The 22,410-nt window shown below is 41.0% G+C and overlaps 4 protein-coding genes across 5 annotated transcripts; 2 read left to right on the top strand and 2 right to left on the bottom strand.

The window, feature by feature from the left end:
• Positions 1-3,419: 3,419 nt before the first annotated feature.
• Positions 3,420-6,635, top strand: myl12.1 (myosin, light chain 12, genome duplicate 1). Of its 2 annotated transcripts, XM_041961115.1 has the most exons (4): positions 3,420-3,532; positions 5,147-5,346; positions 5,600-5,761; positions 6,112-6,635. In XM_041961115.1, the coding sequence occupies exons 2-4, from the start codon at positions 5,163-5,165 to the stop codon at positions 6,282-6,284; spliced, it is 519 nt and encodes a 172-aa protein (XP_041817049.1). In that variant the 5' UTR covers positions 3,420-3,532; positions 5,147-5,162; the 3' UTR covers positions 6,285-6,635. The 2 variants fall into 2 exon arrangements, with proteins under 2 accessions (XP_041817049.1, XP_041817048.1); XM_041961114.1 differs by lacking the exon at positions 3,420-3,532 and having other exon boundaries at positions 5,129-5,346.
• Positions 6,636-7,843: 1,208 nt separating this feature from the next.
• On the top strand, positions 7,844-11,916 carry fastkd3 (FAST kinase domains 3). Its single transcript, XM_041961165.1, has 7 exons — positions 7,844-8,319; positions 8,624-10,108; positions 10,242-10,327; positions 10,869-11,043; positions 11,134-11,203; positions 11,330-11,444; positions 11,656-11,916. Exons 2-7 carry the CDS (start codon positions 8,653-8,655, stop codon positions 11,752-11,754), a joined length of 2,001 nt encoding a protein of 666 aa, XP_041817099.1. The 5' UTR covers positions 7,844-8,319; positions 8,624-8,652; the 3' UTR covers positions 11,755-11,916.
• A 44-nt stretch (positions 11,917-11,960) lies between these two features.
• chmp5b (charged multivesicular body protein 5b) lies at positions 11,961-14,881 on the bottom strand. Its single transcript, XM_041961671.1, has 8 exons — positions 14,727-14,881; positions 13,995-14,099; positions 13,459-13,505; positions 13,230-13,323; positions 13,079-13,150; positions 12,649-12,757; positions 12,338-12,453; positions 11,961-12,264 (listed from the first exon to the last, which is right to left on the bottom strand). Exons 1-8 carry the CDS (start codon positions 14,793-14,795, stop codon positions 12,214-12,216), a joined length of 663 nt encoding a protein of 220 aa, XP_041817605.1. The 5' UTR covers positions 14,796-14,881; the 3' UTR covers positions 11,961-12,213.
• A 3,206-nt stretch (positions 14,882-18,087) lies between these two features.
• On the bottom strand, positions 18,088-21,775 carry LOC121623846 (delta-type opioid receptor-like). Its single transcript, XM_041961330.1, has 3 exons — positions 21,531-21,775; positions 18,987-19,339; positions 18,088-18,617 (listed from the first exon to the last, which is right to left on the bottom strand). The coding sequence occupies exons 1-3, from the start codon at positions 21,773-21,775 to the stop codon at positions 18,088-18,090; spliced, it is 1,128 nt and encodes a 375-aa protein (XP_041817264.1).
• Between the last annotated feature and the right edge of the window lie 635 nt (positions 21,776-22,410).

Raw genomic sequence — 22,410 nt, 5'->3', positions numbered from 1 at the left:
CATTTGCTTTCTTGCTAGAAGTTAGATGAAAAGAAGACTGATATCACACTTATATCTGAACAGTAGATATGAGGCTACAGCTAGTAGCTGTTAGCTTAGTTTAGCATGACAACCAAAAACAGGGAAACAGCTAGTTTGGCTCTGTCCAGAGATAACAAAATTCACCTACCTACACCAGTAAAGCTGTTAATTAATGTTGAATTAATTCGACAGGTAGCAGCTGTTTGGCTTAGCTTAGCATAAAGAATGGAAACAGAGGGAAAGAGCTAGCCTGCTTCTGTCCAAACGTAATAATATCTGCGTAACAACACCGCTAATGCTAACCTCATGTCATGTCGTTGAGACTGTAACAACCAAATACGTATCCTAGTTACAGTACAATTCAGAGTTATAGATATCTGGACTTTCATTCATTCATTCTAAATTCAATTAAATGTCAAAACTAATACAACTGTTTATGTTTGTCTGCATCTGATTTCGATTTTGAACAAACCGCTCCAAAGGTGCACTGTGAAAGTAGCTAACTTAGGCTAACAAAGAATGTGACTACAAGGTTAGCCGTGGGGGTAACCATTTTCAGTAGAATAACAGAAGTTCTTTATTGTTACTGTGTCGTCATATTGCAGCATAAAATTCATTCATTAATTAACATATTGTAATTTGTTTATTTAATGTCTACAAAAAAACTGGTCATATTTCTAAGACAGGCACAGTGATTTCGAGTCTCATAAACCCACACAAAACCACAACTTGTTGTTTTATACATAAGTTTTTGTACGTAGCAAACAAGTAAGATATACCATGTTAATTAATAGCTTTACTAGCCTATTTTGTTAGCTTTGTACGGAGCTAAACTAGCTTTTGGTTGTTATGCTAAACTATTTACTGTACAGACATGAGAGTGATATCAGTCTTCTCATATACCTCTTACCAGGAAAGTAAAAAAATAAAAAATATCTTCTTTTGTTATGTAGAGATGATGTTTTCCTCCCTTAATGTCATCCTGTGTTACTGTTAAGACACCCTTAAGTCAAAGTGGCACATGTAATTATTTATACCATAAAATCTTTGTATTAATACCGTCTAAATGTAACTTCCAGGATTAATAAATATGAATGAATGGCAAAGAATAGCATAAAATGTCTCTGTAGCTTCTTTGACCAACAACTTGGGCTTTACTCTAATTTGACTATAAGCCCCAGTCACCAAACAGCTGTCACTCAGCTAATATAGAAGACTCTTTTCCTTGAAGCTCTCCAGTTCCATAGAAAAACTCAAGTGGTCATATCTTACCAGGAAAGTGGCAACACAGTCACCTAATGACTTCATCCCATTGTACTCTATGGTATTCAAAGAGTATCACATGTCACATGAATCAATTTTAGCAAAAATGCCTGATCATTGTAACTAGTAAATTTCATCACCTTATAACAGGGATGGTGAAACCTACACTCAGTTATTGGTTTAATAGAATGAATATCTCTGTATAATATAATGCATTTTAATGCAATCGCCCTGCAACTGTTAAGCCTATATATTGTGGACAGAAACACATTGATTCAACTCTGGTGATTTTAAGGCAATAGATAGTGCTGGGGTTTATTATTGCATCCTACTCAATAGCGTTTGTAATACTTTGTTCATTTCCCACATACATACATGAGTGGCTTGATTGTCCAAGTGAAGACGGTTGCAATGAATGATATTTGTGTTTGCAGCATGTCACTGTGTCCAGCTGTCCAGGAAATTCCAACTGTATGGACGTCTCATGGGACATATTAGGACTATTTTTATGTGGTGCTCTGTATGGCTCCCACACAGTAAAGCTGTCTTAATGTTGAAGTTAACAGTTCTAATATGAACAAATTAAATGAGCTCCCACACAGGATTGGGTAACATACTGAGACAAGCTATTTATGACCTCGATAAACAGTCCATGATGCCACTGAGCAATATAAAGGTTTTTAATGACATAGCACACTCTAGTGGATGAATGTGACATTACAAATTCAAATCAATTAGACTCAGGCATGAAATAGTTAATACCTACATATACAGTATGCAAGCTGTTGTAGTTGACAGACCTGCACTAATGTTCTTTGAAAGTTTAAAATCTTCCCACCCCACAGTTTAGGTGTTCTCAACCCAACTGTAGTGAGTCACACATATTACATTTTGCTTGACGGTGAAGTTAGATCACAACCCAAGTTGGCATAAATTTAACATACCAAGCTTACAGGGGTAAAAAATGGTTGTCCTTAACACGACATAATAATAAACCATGTCTACTTTAGTGCCTGCTCCTCTGAAATACCAGGCAATCATCAGAACATATCTGTAGTTGTAAATCATTTTTCAACCTTCATCTCCTATTGTAATGTCCATTAACTCTTATGTTGCTTTTAGGACTATTGAGCTCTAGACTGGTGGTCTGTTTGGTTTCAACATACAGTAACTATAAGTGACTCATGGCACATATTCAACCATTTAGTTATCAACTTTGAAAGTGATATGACAGCTGGACCAAAAGAACAGATGTGGCTTGTTTTAACCTGTGAGTCAACAGTTCCACATTCTGTTATCCCTGCAGTGGTAAGCCTCCCTTTACAGCAATGACCAGGGTACCAACTGTTGTCCGACCCACTCTGGGCAGTCACTATCTATAATTATCCATCCTATCAACATTTTCCCTTCATTGTTTTCGGTTTTGTGTATGAGCTTCTCTTTATTTGTCTGTTCTTACACTTATTTTAACAAGGACTAAGTCTCATTGGGGTTTAAATCTTTTTTTTTTTCAAGAGAGTCCCACACACTTAGGCAGTATAAAAACATTTTCACGGCAATCAACATAATACAAACAACATAAACAAGCTAAGACGATTGCCACGTGCTGAAAAATAGCATAAATAACACCCAGTTGAGATGCATATGAAACAATTTGAGTAATCAGAATACGCAATAAACTATATCCCTGACAAAAAGTATCAACTCAGTTTGCTAATGTAAACCTGATTTGCATAATGTATTAACAAACATTTAATATAACAATAAATAAGAATTTCCCGAGATGTTAGACTTATTGGTGACAACGCCCATTTTTTCCCACGGGCATAATTTATGCTTTACCTCGCTGTAATGCACAATGTAAGGACGTAGTCTTCCTTCCCTTAAAAGGGCATATCCAGGAATGTCGACGCAGGCAAGGGAGCGTTTGTGGAAGTTACATTTCCTACACCGGGGGTGTAATGGTGCATTGCGTATTTTATTACTACAGATGACAACAACCTGGATCTTTTTTAGAATATATTTCAGTAAATTAAATATCTAAATGTTGTATTCAGGCCGAAATGATGCATGAATTGTTGTTCAAGCGTGTGATAGCGGTTTCACTCTTAACCGCACCCCTATTTTCATCAGTTGGTTTATTCTGAATGTTCTGTGCGGAACCCAACATTATTATCAGGAAGTGAAGGGCGGTGGTTGAGAAGAAGAGCAGCACTGGGCTAATAGACAAGTATCGGGTCGTTGACAGGTAAGTCTGCGTTTTACCTCTATTATTCTGTCTACCACAGTTAGCCACATGATAAATACTTTCTTATCAGGATACCATACAACTGGTATCTTAATAAGAGTGTATAGAGCCATTTTGAGTGTTCGGTTGATGAATGCTTTGAAAACACGGCTAACTGTTAGCTGCGCGGCTAACGCTCGACAGCTAACGTAATGATACTGTGATAAATCGGCGGCTTATAAGCGGACATTTTATACTTGCGAAGTTAATGATTAGCTTAATAAATTGAAAACCAACAGGTGAATCTGGATAACTTAAGATGCTGCTGGGTGTTTGCAGTGGGCTAACATTCACAGCCGTATGCACTCTTATTATTTTATATCGCTCAAGCTAGGCCGCAGATCATTAAAACTGTACGTACTTAACAGTCGCTTGGAGTTGTGCTAAGATCAAGTGTTTGGACTAATAAACGTGAGAATAAGTTGATTTTTTTTTACATGTCAACTATTGGCTTGCACGGTTTGCAAAGTGCGCAACACCAGCAAATGCACTGTCACGATAACGTCTGATTTTTATTTTTTTTATTTTACGTATTCGGATAACTTCTGAATATTTTTATTGTTTAAAACTTTGAGTAGTGCGTTCATACGATCACGTTTTAGTGTTTTTTTAATATGGCACAGTCAATCGTTTTTTTTCTTTTAATTTTCAATAATGAACTGTAATTATTAGCTGTTGTGGGTGTGTCTCAGATATAAGGATTTCCTGCTTTTAATTATAAAGTTACATTTAGGCTTTCAGCACTTGTGATTGACAGTTTTCGCAGCAAATGATTAAGTATTAAGATAATCAACAGTTCAGTTTGTTAGTAAAACAGTTATTAGTTGCAGCCCTAACTCAGATTACCTTATACTGTATTACTAAACGTTAATGGAGCCTTTATAATTACCAGTGTCCTAGATAATATCTAGGCATGTCACCATGTTGACACTGTACAGCACTCCATCTAGGTGCTTGCTGCCCAATCCGGTTGAAGCCATTTTCCATCAACACCCAGTGGCAAAATCCCAAGTTATCTGTCAACTCAAAGATGTGAATGCAGGACGGTTTAAGTCTCCATTCGAAACATTGCCTGATAAGGGCATCTGTCCTCACATCAGTAATTTTCCTGCCCTTACTGCAGGCAGTGAGCTGATCAACCTAGAAAGATGAGAAACATTTCCATTTATAGCTCAGTGAGGGACACCACACTGGGGGAATCACTGCCAGAGAATTAAAATACTCAGAGTTCTGGGCACGAATGGCAAATTCTTATTGGACTAATGGCATGATCCATTTGACATTTGATCAGGGGTCAGTCATCTTTCGTCAATCTTATCAAGCCTATACTTTTCTTCTGCGTTGTCCCTACTGTTCTATATCATGGTGGCTAAGAAAGGACTGTCTTAACATTAAAAGCACTGCTCTTATGAAGGGAAGGATGCACATTTACAGTCACTCACTCAAACTGAACTGTTGTAAGATGTGTAAATGCTGCTTACACTGACATTTCACAATGTTTTGCTTCTTAATGGAGTATTTTCCTGGCTGTAGTGTTTATAATCAGCGTGTGTATATAATGGTTTGTTCCCACAGGTATAAAACAGCTAAAATGTCGAGCAAAAGGGCTAAGGGAAAGACCACGAAGAAGCGCCCTCAGCGCGCCACTTCCAATGTCTTCGCCATGTTTGATCAGTCTCAGATTCAGGAGTTCAAGGAGGCCTTCAACATGATTGACCAGAACCGTGATGGGTTTGTGGACAAAGAGGACCTTCACGACATGCTTGCCTCACTGGGTGAGTAGGAGTCTCTGAGACAGTTTTTACCTCAGGATGAGTTGTTTGTACATCTTACTAAGAGGCTGTAAGCAGTTCTGCACTTTAACCATTTGGGTGTGCACCTATGCTGTTTGCTATCTGAAAACTAGTTCTACAAGTAAAGATATTTAACTTTTCATCACCTTTTAATGTCACTCATGCTTAAAGCCACTTACACAGTTGAAACCCTTCAGATTTATTTAAAGAGCACTGTACCTGTGTCTTCATTCAGGGAAAAATCCAACTGATGAGTACCTGGAGGCCATGATGATGGAAGCTCCTGGACCCATTAACTTCACCATGTTCCTCACCATGTTTGGGGAGAAGCTCAATGGCACAGACCCTGAAGATGTGATCAGAAACGCATTTGCTTGCTTCGATGAGGAGGGCACAGGTAAATTTGTATTTCTTTCCACTGATGGGCACAAAAAATCCTAGTTTGCCGTAATAATTACGTGGCCAGTCATTTCCTTTCGGCTGCAAAAGTTCTGGTGATATAAAGATTACATCAATTTTAAAGAGGAAAATGGCTAATAACACTTTATCACATTTTAATTGATTTTTTTTAGGTTTTTGTTCTAATTATTTTGAATTGCAGCTGTGTTTCAAAGCAGTTTACAGATAAAATTGCCTTGCCTAAAATGGTAATGGTATCATTGCAAGTGAGTAAATTCTCCAGGAGATTCTGATGTTGATTCAGACTGTTTCAGCCTTCTTATCTGATTCGACTGTTTTTCCCCTCAGGTTTCATCCAGGAGGATTACCTCAGAGAGCTGCTCACAACAATGGGTGACCGGTTTACAGATGAGGAGGTGGACGAGCTCTTTAGGGAGGCCCCCATTGACAAGAAAAACAACTTCAACTATGTGGAGTTCACACGCATCCTAAAGCACGGTGCCAAGGATAAGGACGATTAAAGAGCCATGCCAGCAAGCTCCTCTCCACCCTCTTCGCCTCTTCTGTCAGCCCGATCTCCGTGCTGCACGTCTCAACTCTCCAGTATAAACCCCATTTTAAACAAACCAAAGCAATAACTATCCACTCTTATTTGTTGTGAACTTCCAGTTTTGCCAAATGCACACATCTCTTAATAAGAAGAAAAAGTCTCAAGTAGATTTTCCGATGTTTTTCGGTCATGTAAAGATGTGAAGTGGCAGTACCTTGGAAGCTCTAGGGGATAAATCTTTGCAATCCATTAGATCGGGTTTAGCTGAATTTTTACATTTTATAATATAAACTTTTTGAATAAAGCCCTCTATCAAGTTGTACTTTGCTGACTGTTTCCCTTCCATAAATGACAACTGAAATAAGTGTTTCATTATTCTGTCTTTTTTTTTTCCTGCGCCATAACTAAAATACTTAGGGACCATTTGTCCCTCCTCAGATGCATGGCGAGTCTTGACAAGTCTGCTCTCCCTCCTCACCAAATTCAGTTAACGTGCGCAGACTCGCACCAGCTGAATTCTTCTCGGAAAAAGGCGAATGCAGAATGAATACAAGCACAAACTGGGAAACTGCCTAAACACCATAAACACCTGAATTTAAAAAGCCTTACCTAACAGGTGTGAGGACACAGGAGTTACCAAACAAGCCTGATAATCCCATCCTATGACTGCATCAGGTTCCATTTGATTGGACAGCAGGCGCAGCGGTGGGAAATAAGTACTTTTACTTAAGCATGTCCTGTGTATGCTACGTTATACTTCGACTCAAGATTTTAGAGGGAAATATTGTACACTTTTATAGTTGTTAGTTACTTAACATACAAAACATGATCAACTCATTAAATATGAGTCATTGGTATAGATCTAAGGCCCCTTATAGCCTCACAGCTGTTTTCAGTTATGTTACTGATTAGACCTCCTCAAGCTGGAGAACAGAACAGCCCCTGAAGTCCAAGATATTTTTTACCCCGTTGCACATGATAATAAGATGTAAAAAGTTTTGCCTTGCAAGAATAGTATTAAAAAAATATTATTTGGACCTTGAAGGCTCCATAATTTATCACCCTGAATGGGACTTCTTTGCATAGTTCTTTTACTTACCTAAAGTACATTTTACTAGTAATACTTGGGTATTGTTACTTTTAGGATCTGAGATGCATCTCAACTTTTGAAGGCCCTTTGTGTCCAGTGTGTTAACGGTGTCCTGTAGTGGAAAAAGTCACTAGGCATGCTCTGCCCTCCTGGAATTACACCACAGTCAAATTGCAGTCTAAACTACTATGATTGTTTTTTTTTTTAATATCTTCCTGAGTTTTTGTGGTGAGTGGCAACCAAAAAGGATCATATTGACAAAAAATATTCTGGCATGGTTACATCACTTATGTCACTTATGTGTAGAATTAATTAAATTGACCATTTGAAACAAACCCACCAGGCAATTTGAACCGAGGGACACCTTTGTTCATTTATCGGTTATGTCGCCCTCCAGTGTAAGAATATTTTATGACCATTTCAAGGTGCCTTCTGAGGCTGTCTGACAACACATATCCGAAGTTCCTCGGAAGTCGAGAGGTGATTAAGAATACGTGGTATGGTGATGTGGTATGGTGATGTGGTGGTCGTGTGAAATTTTCTGTGATATCCTAATTTATCGGAATGGAGAATTTGATTTGCGAGGATCATCGGAGCGGTCTAGGCAACGATAATGCTAACTTTACGTGTTTTTAAAGCCAAAGTAAACAAGAATCAAACAACACCTCCCTGTACTGTAGGTCAACTCGTTCGTTTACCCTTGTGTAAGCATTGCACATTGTTTGATTATCCAGAAGTATTTCTTTTACATGGTCAATTTTACTCCGATCAAAAAACGAAAGGCGTGAGAAATCGCCTTTCAACTTCCGAAGCGAAGACTTACGAGGTGCGTTGAAAGCCTCACAAACCCTACGGAGTCACGTTAGGAGCCGCAACATTCGGTTCTTGGACCGTTTCCTGTTGTCTGGAAGTTCAGGTGCGATTTTTGCTGGATTCATTTTGTCATCTGTTCTTTATTTCTCACTCTAAGTCTACGTATCAGTCTTAAAACACTCTTATCGGAGCAATAGGACAGTCTTACCCTAACCATTAAGCTAGCAGCTAAGTAGCTAACGTTAGCTAGCAGCTCAAGGTTGGTTAGTTAACATGAGAGCAGTGGCGGAGGGGTTTGAGTACTCTCACTGCCCGTGGTTATGTACTCTGGTACCTAAATCCTTATCTCGATCAAATCCTTAGAGATCGTTATTGGTTTATAAAGTTTTTATTTCTCGCTGTTTCAGCTGGGTATGAGGACTCCTGATCCAGAGCCATGTCTCTGAAGGTGATCCAGAGATTTCCGCTGCTCGGGCAGTTCGGGATTCTGCGTTACCCTCCTGTTGGACCTGTCTGCCCCAGCAGGCTCTTCAGTGGAAGTCAGCAGTTACATGTAACCTGCCTGTGTACCTCAGCCGGCGTCTGCATTCGGAGCCAGGACTGCAGGAAGCTCCAGCCGGACTGCGGGAGAAGAAGCCTGACCACCATCATCCGAGAGCCGTGCTTCGTCGCCAGCAGCTCTGTCGGACTTCACAGAGATTCGGGGCCCCAGCTCCGTCTGACCCAGCTGCACCGACCCACGGCTGCAGAGGAGCAAGTTTTCCAGGAGCGTCTGGGGAGCTGCTCCTCATCTCGGCAGGTGTTCGCACTGCTGCGCTCAGTGGGGATCATATCCGACACCATGGCTGCAGCAGCACTTCACCGTGTGGCCGATCTGGAGCAGGTGGGTAACTCTCTGAGGGATCATACAGTGCTGGAGAAGGACACCATCAGAGCCCTGTGCTTCCAGCTGGAGCAGGACTCTAGGCGGCTGACGGATGACGGGCTGGTGTCAGCTCTCTTGGCTTGCACACGCCTCTTTTTGGATCCTTGGAGCACGCTGATGGTGAGGCTGGTGTCTGAGAGCCAGGAGAGGTTAGACAGAGGACAGATGAGTGTAGGGCAGCTGTGCACCCTGGGCCATGCGATGCTGGCTATAGAGGGTCCTGGATGCTTGATGCTGGAGCAGGTGATGGAGCAAATCCAGAAGCAGGAGCCTGCCCAGTGGAGCCTAGCAGATCTCGTTGCCGTTTATAGATTTCTGCAAGCTGGTGTGGTTCGAGATGGAAAATACAGGGACATGCTGAATGCCATGCACACCCACGCTGTGACTGCTACCTCCCGCATGGATCCTGCAGCCGTCAGCGGGGTGCTCGGTGCTCTGATGACCCTGAATCAGACGCAGGCCATGCCTCTTGTGATCAGTCTGTGTAAGCAGGCTGTACGGCATGTATGTCACTTCACTGATGAGGAGCTCACCGTTGTGCTGGGGGCCCTTATACACTTTGGCCACAGTGACCATTACTTTGTGGAGGCGATGGAGAGGTATGTGCCCACTATGGCCTTCACCTCTCACCCAGAGACGGTTACCAAGGTGATTCAGTTCTTTGGCCGGAGGAACATCCTGTCCCCTACCGTATGTGATGCTGTTGCGGAGAGCTTCGTGTACCGAGCAGACGACTACAGCACCAGCCAGGTAGCCAGGCAGATCATGGCTCTGGGAAAGCTCGGCTACCTTCCCCCCAATGCCGGTGAAGTGTTCAGGAAAGTAGAGGACATCCTGCACTCACGCTTCTCACACTTCCAACCTCGAACGATGCTCAACCTGCTTCACTCCTGCACCCTGGTCGAGAGGTTCCCTGTTAACTTTGTCTCCAAAGTTTTCAGCAGTTACTTCCTTGAGCAACTGCAAGGTAAAGGATCCTGTCAGACACATGCATCGTTGAAGAGCTGCTCTGTTGTTTTTCCTCTTGAGGGCAAGTTTGTGATATTGGGCTATATAAATACAACTGACTAAAATAACAAATATAATTTGCTGTGTTCCAGAGCATGGCACAGGGATGGACTGGGTCATTCTGGCACAGCTGACCCAGCTCTACATGACTTTGAAGTTGGAGTGTCCTTTCTATGAGGTAAAATATGTAATGGTTGAATATGTCAAAGATGAGGCCAGGCCAACAGAATGACAAGGGATTAATGCACAGTCGAAAACCTGAATACACACCCTCTTACTTCACGTCATCAGTATGTGAGGTTCAGTGCATTCCAGTTATCTATGGTAAGACCTGTACAGGCTCTTGGTGACTTTCTGCATTTCCTATAGTGAGTGTAGAGAGAGCCCCAAACCGGATGCAAACCTTGTAATGATGAAAACTGTGTGTTGATGCTTTCATTTGGGTCACTTACTAACCTGTCAACTTCATATATATGTGTGAATTGTCAACCTCAGGCATCAACCATGTTTAACAAAAAACTATTTCTGTTGTTATCTTGCTAAACGGTTTATATATATGGTTTTCCATAAAGAGGACAAAAGAAAACAAAATGGATCTATTTCCTGTTTAACCGAGATGGCACATTGTCACGTTGGCTTTTTCTTGTAATGTGAGAATTGGAAGACCACAGCGACATCCAGCTTTGATGCACAGTGTGAATGTATTTGTGTCCCCTCAGGGCCCCAGACTCCTTCCCAAGTATCGCGTCAAGTCTTTCCTCGTGCCCGGATGCTCTCTGGAGACGCCGGTGGACATACATCTGTACAACTCTGTGAAATCTGGACTGGTGGACTTTCTCGGGGCTCGTTCGTACTTTGGATCCAAAGTTCTGACGCCATACTGCTACACACTCGGTAACACACACACACACACAAGAGCTGCTGATCTTAATGTTTCCTGTAGTCTACCGACCACAGGCTTAACATTTGTATTTGCTCCTGTAGATGTGGAGATAAAACTTGATGAGGAGGGATACGTGCTGCCTGCCAGTCATAATGATGAAGTGTACAAAAGGTAAATGGTTTTAAAGGTTCCTGCATTTTTGATTATGCTGAATGTAAAGTTCATGTTTGGGAGCTGAGTGGTCAAGCCGAGTGATGCGACAGGTCTGAACACACTGCTGTTTGCTGTGTGTTACAGGATAGCTCTTTGTATTGATGGACAAAAAAGGTTCACTTCAAACAAAAGACAGCTACTAGGAAAAGAGGCCATCAAGCAGCGACATCTGAGGCTTCTGGGATATGAAGTTGTTCAGGTTAGACCCCCACCTTCACCTTCATGCTTTTGAGAGTCAGCAGTTTGGGCTTTTTCATCTGCCCAGGTGTTAGAGCTCTTTATTGTATTTGCTAAATGGGTCATAAACTACAAGTAGGACCATCTTGACTGTTTCAGCCATTTCTTTTTCTGTTAACCTGTCAGTGTTTTGATTTTATGAAATGACCGAATAACATCTTTTTTTCTTATAGATTCCTTTCTATGAATTTGAAAAACTGCAGAACAAGAGCAGGGTGGTGCAATATCTGCACCAGAAAATCTTCCCTCACACTTACAGGATGAGCTGGTGATGAAGATTATGCTGTGGATGTGCCATCAGGGGTCTCTACTTTTGTTGATACTTTCTGAAAGAAATCAATATTTATTTTTTTTAATTGCAGTTGTCACCAAATGATTGTTATTGACTATGCACTTTTGCCAGCTTAACATAACAATAAAGTGACTTTTGTATAAATGATTACTTTTGAATGACTTTAATGCATCACACCAAGTTAAGTATTGTTTGAAAAATAGTTTATATTGTTTTTGGCAACTCATCACTGCAGAAACTGTACAAAGATAGTCCTGATTCCAACAATCACCTCAGATATGTATGACATGAGCTTACTCACAGAATAATTACCAGAACTTATAGTTTCCATCATTCGTCAGAAAGGGTTGATTTTTAGTACAGCACTCTAAAGCTGGGAGTGTCAGTTGGTTAAATATAAAAAGGCTATGATACATGGAAAACCAGCAGGATCGCTCCTTTATGTAGCAGGAATCTGAGGAAGGCCAAACTCGTCCACCAAAACACCGTCCTGAAACAGAAGAATGTTCATGAAAGAAAGCTCTGTAAACTACTGAGGAAAGTCACATGAAACTGTGAAGTACCCTGTTTGTTGACTTGTCTCCAGGCAGGCCCTCTGGGATGGAAGGAGCTGATGAAGCCTCGTCCAGGTAGGAGCTGTCGTCATCCATTAGGAACTCGTCTCCCAAAGCATCCAGCTCTGTGGATGCATCAACACATGACATACATCATTAGCACTATCGGCTTGTGTGGCATCTCAATGACAACATAAATTTTAAATGGGTAATGAGTAATTAATCATAATTGGAAAATGCCGGTCTCTGGCATCAAAGTTAAATTTTATATTCTCTATATAATCCTGAAAAAAATCCAGTCATTGAAGTATGCTAGTGACCTGCTTCCAAGTCGTCTTCATCAATTTCAGGGGTGCCATAGCTTCTGCCCAGCGCCTCCTGGATGTCGTTGGCATCCTCCATCATGTCCTCCAGCTGATCTTGAATATCCTGCATATTAAAAGAAAACAGAGTCATCCATCAGCTCCGTAAAAAGACTTTTATTGTGCTGAATGTCGAATGAAAACTTTATGATGGTCCAACACACTGTCCCAAGCTCACAACTAAAACACTATTTCATCTACTACAGTAATTTAATTGCTCATGAAACGTTCTCATTGTGAGCTTTGTATGCTGTGTGGTACCTTTTGTCCCAACAGACCCTAACCTTCAACATCAGGAGGGGAATGTGATGTGATTTATCACGTATCTTTATAGCCAACATTAGACGACCGTCCAATTGCTGTAAATCTGTAGCCAAGAACCAAATACCTCAATCTGGTCAATCTTCACATGCTTGTATGCTTTCTTCATGTCTTTGAGGCCGACTTTCATTGCATCAACCTAAGAAAAAGCAAATGTTACCAGAAAGCCACATTTTCTTCAGTTACTATCACATCTGGCAGATAATTTACTGTCTTACTGTGGTTTTAGTGTCTTTAAGGGACTGGATAGTGTAGTTTGCTTGTTCCATGTTGAACGACTGCTGCATGAGATTATCTCTCTGGCCCTCATACCTGGAAGATATAATGATGAAATAAAGCTAGACTTTCATAGCACTTGACGTAACTGTGATTGATGAAGATTCAGAAGGTCAATCTGTCATGTTTATTAATACAAACACTTTGGCTTTGGGGAATAAAACTACTTACATTCTCTTCTGCTTCAGAACTCTCATAGCCTTTTGCTTGACCATGTTCTAGCAAATGAAAAAATGTTTAAGAATACTTCAGTGATACCAAATCACGATCAACATGAACTGGACACAAGTATATTATGAACAAAGCAGGATTATTGAACATCAACAGTGTGTTAGATTCACAGGTTTGTTTACTTTGATCAAAAATTCCTGACTTAAATCAAAATTTTCTTATTTTCTAAGGCAAAATACTTGCACAGCTGCATTTAACATCTGACAACTTTGACTTATATCTCTTAGATCTCTCCAATTTCCTTCTTACATTTTTCTTTTTAAAGTCCACTTAAACACACCAATGTGTCTTGCTCTGCCCTCCTCACTGTGTGTGTGTGTGTATTATAATAAAAAGAAAAATGTAAGTTTTTGAATGCTCACTTTAAGCTCATATGTGAACTGAATGGACTTTCGACCCTGGCTGACAGCACCATAAAGGACTTCAAGAGTAGAGCCCTGTTTTGTTTCACTGCAGCGTTGGACAATAAATCTCACCTTTGAGGGCCCATCTCTCATCTTCTTCATCTGATCCTTGTATTTCACAAGTTCAGCGTCTAGTCTGCTGATCTTCTTGTCAATGGACTCTGACCGAGAATCAACCTTAAAGTAGGAAACAGAGAGCAGGACATAACTGTAGGATCATCTCTATAAGGGATTACGAGTTGAATGGCAGGGAATGCTTAGGTGCATATATACAGTAGCTTAAGTGAGACTAATTGAGTACCATTAAATATCCCATATCATCTGGGTTTTTTTGTCCTCCACCCCAGTAAGCTAATAATAGCTCTGCCCAGACAAATAACCTGTATAACTGGTTGATGTCAGCCACTACACTGAAAAGCTGATATGGTTTGTACTTTATGCCGGTTAAATAGCTCAAATTCCTGCTTAAAAATCACATTATGCTGATTCATTTCCTGAACAGACAGACCCATTGTTTAGATTTAACACCTTGTTTATCGACTGACCCTATTAATACATGGTGTTTACAAGTAAAACCGCCCAATGAGTCAATCCTGTCTGCTGTCAATAACGCCGCAATGATTAATCTATAAACTAATCGGCTCGTTTCTTCGGACAACATGACAGTTAAATATGGCAAACGCTGGCATGTTTTCTGCTCATAAAAGTTAGCTAACAGTTAGCTAGCTAACTTAGCCGAGAAAGGGTCCGTCTTTGTTTACTTGCAAGACATCGTTAAAAAAGTTACTTCATTATAATACTTACATTTCCTATACAGTCCGCAAGGTTCGGCGGGGGAGCTTTGGGCTTCGAGCTGCCAAATATACGGTTCATTTCGGCCAAAGTAGAGCTTTAACACTCGAGAAAGCTGCGTTAGTTTACTGTCACCGTCCACCGTCCAGCCGAAGAAAAAACACCCGGAAGAGAGAGTTTGAGGTGACGTCAGATCAGTCACGTGATTATGACTCGCTCAGCCGCACCCTCGAAATTACTCTGTTTATTTATCCATATTGATTCGTATATTTTATTTATGTCCATTACCACAGCTCTTTCTCCCTTGTTCGAGGTTATAAACTGCTTTCTCCATTACTAAGTTCCATATATTCTTTGATCCAGAAACGTGTATGCGGATGGAGAAAGACATTGTTTTTCTGTGTAACCACATCTGGACAGTGGGGAATCGGTACATTTAACATTTAAAGCAGGAACTACAACTACATCCTTACAGAAACCTCTTTGCATTAGACCGAAATAGAATAAGTAAATAAATAATGACAATAATGATAAAAAATAATAAAAATTCTTAAAATCAGTATACACTTCCACATTAATGTGTGGATCAATAACAGTAGGGTAGGTTGTCTTTGTCAGCAAATAAATGAAAGTACTAATTACTTTAGTACTTCGTGGATGAATCATTTATAGTGTGAAATGTCACATATGATAATATATATATATATATATATAACTTTAATATTTCTTAACTTCATTTAAGGCTGGGTTACCAATGAGGCAAAGCCAAGCTCCAGACCAACAGACCCCCAGGGGCCCCTGAAACTATTCAGTTCACGTTGTGTCATGTGGTTTGTACTGTTTTGGGGAGTAGGAGGATAAAGCATTGATATGATAAGGGACTTATGGTGTTTCCTACTTTATTACCTGGTCTTGTGGTCCTGTCTGATAGAGGGCGGCCCCTATATTTAATTTGTATTGATCTGAGGTGGAGGAAGGCAAGCAAATCTTTGCATAAGTGGAACTATGACCAGCAAATGATCTATTTAATGATTTATTTATAACATCATTAACAGTCATTGACAGTATTAAATCTATAAAACTGTCATCATTTTCTCTTGATTGGATAGTCAATTATCAGCCAATAATGTAAGTGCCAATGTAGATAGCTGTAGTGAACCATCTGCTGATGTTGACTTACGTGCATGCAACTGTCAATCATGTCAATTTTTTTTTTTAACAGACCACATGTATTTCAGTAATTACATTTTCTTTCCTCTGGGGGGAGCTGCTGTCATTTAATATAACACAGAATGTTCACCTGCAGAGGAGCCTCAATTAAAACTCATCTCAAAAATCACATAAAAACTAAACCTGCTCTTCATCTTTCAAAGAAATCACTGTGAGAGCTTCTTTTGAAATGCAGTACTCAAAAGTACAGATGCAGAGCAAAGGTAGATTGATACTTCTGGCAGCATCAGAGGAGAGTTTACTTTCCAAATTAAACATGACAGATGAGCCTGAGAGAAGGGGATCAACGAGGATTCGTGAAACTTGCTTTAATATTAAGCAATTCACACACAGCATAACCAATACATCTCCTGCTCGGCCAAAGCCAATATACAGCAGCTGCAGCAGGTTTAAACAGTGAGACTGCAAAACAAACAATGGTGTCCCGGTCACAGTGTAGTTTCTTAGAATATTTTTTTTCGTCAAGTAGCAGAACGTCTGTGATATAAATATTTTATGTAAGTATACATGATGTGCTTCGAGATTCGTTAACAGTACATGTTTCTCCAAACCCACAAATCTCTAGTTTAGGGACATGAGTATTTATGGAAACGGATATCATTACTGAATTACTCAAATGTTAGCTAAAGTTCTCCTTTAATGAGATATATGAGTTATATGTTTATATAATACAGAGTCTATTTCCAGTACATTCAAAATTACAGCACAGTCCATCAAGCATATAGGCTGCCTATGTTGCATTATTTACCATCATAGCAATGATCATGCTACAAATACAATATATTTCAGTGATGTCTGTGCAAATGTTGTTTTTTTTTTTGTCTTTACAAAATATTATCATACTGTACAGACAACAGAATAAACTGTATTTAACAATGTGCACAACTTCTTTTCAGATTGCACTGATTGAACATTTCTCTACAACAGCAAGAGTGTTTCAATAGGACAATGTGTATCATGGTAAAAGCCATAAACAGCACATGTTGATGGAACTATACACCATAAATTGTACAACTTATCAAACTGGACACAACTCCAGAGTCAAAGCTGATAGAGAGCCCTCTGTCAAATATTAAATGCACATTCAAGTCCAGGATATTCCCGTTAACTTCTCTCAGTGACAAACTTTCTTTGATGCAACTGAGTGCAACTTATTTTTTTGTGTGTTTCCCTCCCAGCGACTTCAAAGTCCAACATGAGTCAGTTCTCTCACATTGTGGTCAAGCTGCACACTTCAAACTCTGCACAGAGGTGAAAAGGGTTTTGGCACATATTCGCTGTCAGTGATTCATGCAGCTACCACTGACACGTGAACTGCATTCAAAAGCTATGCATGACGTGTTGTTGGACCCCATTCAGTTGTCATTAAAAATCCTCTTTCCCTCTGATGCGTTTGTTATCCTGGACTGTTAAAGGCACGTTTGGCAATAGGAAAAATCATAAGAGGAAGTGACACAAATACATAAAAGCTGAGAAAGACATAAACAAAATGCAATTAAATTAGCATAAACACTGGTGTAACAACTTGAGCCAATAATGTTACAGTTTTACAATCAGTCTCATCCCTTTTTTCCATTAAATTGTCAATTTTCCTGAGAAAGTTTGGACTAAATTCTCTTTACCACTACTGTAGTAACGTTTGCAATGTGCCGCATGGTTTGCTGATTTCTCACTCATAGAAAAACTTCTTCATTTAATAATATACTATCTAGCAGGACAGGGGATGGTTTGAAAATGGAGACTGTTAAAGACAAACTTTAATCACTTGCATTCCTGCTCAAACAAAAGACTCAGCCACGAGCCACAACAGCCACGAGGAAAAAAATGAAACCAAGTAACAAGATTCAGAGTGAAGGGGAAGGAGATGACGTTATTGTCGTGGAGAGGACTCTTTTTGATTCTATGTGGATTTGTGGAAAAAGATGCAAAGTAATTTTTAATGTGTAACTTACATTTGATCTCTGGAATGAAATCATATCAATGTTGGCACTGGTTAAACCCCAGATGAAAAAGCAACTAAATCAAGTCAACTTCTGTAAATTGAGTCAAAACTTGTCTACATTGCTGATGTGACGTGGGTTAGGCCCAGGTCATGAGAGTCTTCCTTTCCAATGTGGGAAATTGAAGACAGTTCCACTGCTAGTCATGTGGGCTTACTAGTCCTATCTGGGTTTTCCAGGGGGACAGCGGCTTCTCTCGTGGTGCCTTGGGCTTTCTTGCTTCCCGACACCTTCTCCCCCTTCAGTTTGGCGGAGAGGCAGAAGTCTTTGAAGCAGCGTTTGAAGTTCTCATCCAGAAAGGCATAGAGGACGGGGTTGAGGCTACTGTTTGTGTAGCCCAGAGCCACGCAGAAGAAGTAGGCGGCCATGATGGCGGTCGTTTCGGGCACGCTCACGAGCGCCTTGACCAGGATGAAAATGTGAATGGGCGTCCAGCAGACCACAAACACGGCCACCACGACCACCACCAGCCGCGTGATCCGCCGCAGGTTGCGGTCCTTTTCCCGCGAGCCGGACAACATTCGGACGCTCTTCAGCCTCAGGACCATGAGGGAGTAGCACACGGTGATGATGAGCACAGGCACGACGAAGGCAAACACAAACACACATATCTTCATCAGGGTGTCCCAGTACACGTACGGCTCCGGGAACTGTAAGGCACACTCAGTTATATCTGCAGGAGCAAAGGAGAGAGGGAGGGAGAGGATGTGAATTAAGCGATGAAGTGCACTTGAGCTTTATCATAAATAAAACTCCACTTTGTGCCTTTCTGCCATCAATTTAGCAAGCTGTCACGGAACAGCTAATCTGCACTCAACAGGAATATTTTGCTCTAAACTCCAACTTTTTTTCTTGCATCATCTGCATTCAGGAAGGGTGATGCATGATGTGAGACTAATAAAGAACTCCGCACTGATGGACTTGATAGAATATATTTCTGCTCTTAAAATATTACCGGCACATACTTCAAGTGAGTGTCACGCACTTAAAAAATTGGCTGAGGCTTTTCAGCTTGGAAAGGAACCTGAAAGCACTTTCTCACCGCTCTTCGTCTGGGTGCCCCCCAGAATAAAAGCAGGTATCCCTGCGGCTGAGGACAGGATCCAGATGCACACATTGATCATCTTGGCTTTGATTGGAGTGCGGAAGTCCAGGGCTTTCACCGGGTGGCACACGGCCACATAGCGATCCACGCTCATCATGGTGAGGGTAAAGATGCTGGTGAACATGTTGTAGTAGTCGATGGAGATGAAGACCTTGCACACCACCTCACCGAAGGGCCAGGTGTTCAACAGGTAGTCCGTGCTCTGGAAGGGCATCGTGGTGGTGACAAGGGCATCAGCGAGGGCTAAGTTGAAAATGTAAATGTTGGTGGCTGTCTTCATCTTTGTGTACCTGTAAAACATGCAGAACAGAAGGTTCTCTTGTGACAGCGAGGAGGATGGAGGTGACCAGAACTATTCATTTTGAATTAAACACCGTCCATTAGTCCACACTGCTGCCTTGAATCCGTAGTGTAATTTCTGTGACTCACTCTTCATTGTTATGTACAGTATGCTGCTGATTGCAGGCCACACATAATCAGCTTGTTTTCACTTCATTAATTTCTAATAGCAGTCATATGAATCAGTATATGATGAGCTTTATAAAATGTTATTAAAAAAATCAATTTAAAGTGTTATTTTTTTTACCAGCAGTAATGCCTACAGGATGTAATGAAGCATTGAGATTAATATGAAATGCTTCAGAGCTGCTCCATATATTCTGATTCATGCTGACTGGCTAATATGGACATGGCTCACAGGAAGTGATGCATTTTTTTGGTTATAATAAACATTATGGACATCAAAAACAAGCAAAACCGATCAGCACCAGCACTCTGAGACTGACTGGCTAACTGACTATTCTATATCTTGTGTGTTTAATTTGTACACATACTAAAGTGCTCAAGTTACATGTTGTGGTTTATGCTAATGGGCTGCTAGCTGTAGCTTCACAATGAATGGACAAGCATGAGGCCGATATAAGTCTTTTCTGTTCTAAGTTCGAAGCGTCCCTCCCAAACCTTCTAAACATTCCTTTAAACCTGCATTTTGACTTTTTTTGGCACTTGGGGGCAGTGTGAGCTTACGAAGGTGTTTTGGCAAACATGTTAGCAAACAGTTAGCCAGCAAACACTAGCAACACTAGCATTCACAGTCGGGTTTCTGTCCACCATCTGGCTTCTTACCTACTAAATGCTCCACTATGGTCACAAGCTAGCTGCTAACTTTGCTAACCTGTTAACAAAACACAGGTTAAACCAAAACAATGAGCTGAAAGAGGCAAAAAAAAAGCAGAGTTGTTTGATAATTATCCCTGGATTCATCACGCTCATCGAAACCTTTCACATTACATGTAGTCATTACACCCATTAATATAAAACTATTGATTCCAGCAGCTATAACAGTAAAACATGCCCATTTAAAGCCATAAAGGGTGGACTGCCATGTGAGGTTTGCTTACTTCAAGTGTATAACATCTGGTGTGTGGCCTATTATCTTTGTAAGAGTCTGGATGAGTGTAATTTCAGGTATTTGTTTGCACTAAATCAACACCAAACCTCTTTTTACTGTCCTCCACGGAGCAACTAAACAGTCGAACGTGCAGTATTTTCTGGAACTGAAGGGGTGAAAGAGGCTTCTACCGACAGGCGACGCAATCAGTCTGATTTGAGGTAATTGTTGTCTATGGACCGAAGCATTCTGGATGCCACTGCCGCATTTCACATTATATCAGAGCTGATTTGTTGCTCCCGCACACCATAAATAATAACCAATGAGGTGCAAGCAGGCTATCAGCTTGACAAAGCACCACTGGGTTCAACTCTGATTAATATCATGCCCCCAGACTAAGCGAGATTTATAGAATATTGTTATTATATTTTGGGGGTCTTGAGGGTTATTTGAGCCATAAAATGGGCCGTTTTAAAGGTTTCAGGCACTTCTCATCCACTGAAGGAGGCAGAATTGATTCCACGCTGCAATACTTCACACATTTAATGTTGAATTAGAAATGCCAGCAGCTAGATATTAACCCTTTGTCAAAATGCCACCCCAGTTTTCTATAAGATTCATACATATTTAGATGTTGTCCCAGCATTTTACATTACATTACACGCTTTGGATGAGCTGTCTAAGCAATATGTCTTCTTTCTGTCAAGGATCTGTCTCTAGAGAACAAAGGACATGAAATGCAGACATTAACTATGACACAGACCAGATGGCATAGAGGTCACTGTGAAAGCCCAGCGGTTGGTGCCAGTGTCTTCTCCACAAGTAAAAACACTTACAGTGACTGAAGAGAAACACATTGCTCCACCTCAACTCTGCTGTTTTCTGTATTTCTATTTCTGTGCCGAAAGAGATCACATCCCTCTAACTAAAGTTGTTTTGGCTCTTTAAATCACCATAACATTCATATTACATTGCCATATAAGCTTACAATGTATTTCTTCCATAGAGGGGACTCCATTGAATTATTGCATGCATTTCTATGGTCATATAACAACAGCATTCTGATTTATTTTACTCAAACATGACCTTACCTGATGATCACATACATGACGAGGCAGTTGCCCAACAAGCCGACCACAAACACCACAGAGTAGACTGCAGTGATGATGGGGATGATGGGGGACATGCCCTCCTGCTCCCAGCTATCATCGTGGGTCACATTGCGGCTGTCTGAGTATCCGGACACCCAGGCTGAAGAATTCACTGGACAGTCCTCCAGCAGCGTGGAGGGGCACTTATTGTCTTCTTTGAAAATTTCAACTGGAGTGATTTCCATGTTGACACCTGTTTGTTAGGCTGATGAGCAAAAAAAGCTTCAAAATAAGACTATGAAGCGGAATGGAGCCAAATAATGCATAGATATCAATCTGTGGTGCAGGTGGGCAAACACGGTGACACAGAGGCAGAAAAGCGCAAACGAAAAACCACATAAATCCTGATTAAAACGACAAAAACACATCGTGAGGTTACAGTATTACCGTGACAGCCTTACAAACTTCACTTCGGCTCCGGAGCCACTTGTAGATCATGCAAAACACAGCCAGAAATAAACACACAGGAGCTCCAGACGCTCGGGAAAAAACGCGCACTGTGAACGCATCACTGTAATTTGAAGCTCGCAGGTTACTCACCTTGATCAGCACGAATTAACCGGACGCAGCCTGCGAGATATATCTTCAGGAAATGTGTTCTCCCAGTCGTCATTCGTTACAGCTCATCAAAGTTTGTGGACGGCTCTGCGCGCCTGGAGAGGAGCGGCAGCGGCTTTGCGGGCACTCGTGCACACGCACTGAAGGAGAGGTGGCGCGCAGCCGGGCTAGACCCACCACACACGCGCGTTTGTTTCTGTAACTTGTGGGGACATTGCATAGACTTACATTCATTTCCTATAGGCTTACCCTAATCCCAACC

Source organism: Chelmon rostratus, chromosome 20 (assembly GCF_017976325.1).
Source record: "Chelmon rostratus isolate fCheRos1 chromosome 20, fCheRos1.pri, whole genome shotgun sequence".
Classification (NCBI taxonomy): Eukaryota; Metazoa; Chordata; class Actinopteri; order Chaetodontiformes; family Chaetodontidae; genus Chelmon; species Chelmon rostratus.
Note: the sequence above shows the minus strand (reverse complement) of the source record. Positions and strands in the feature narration are given on the sequence as shown.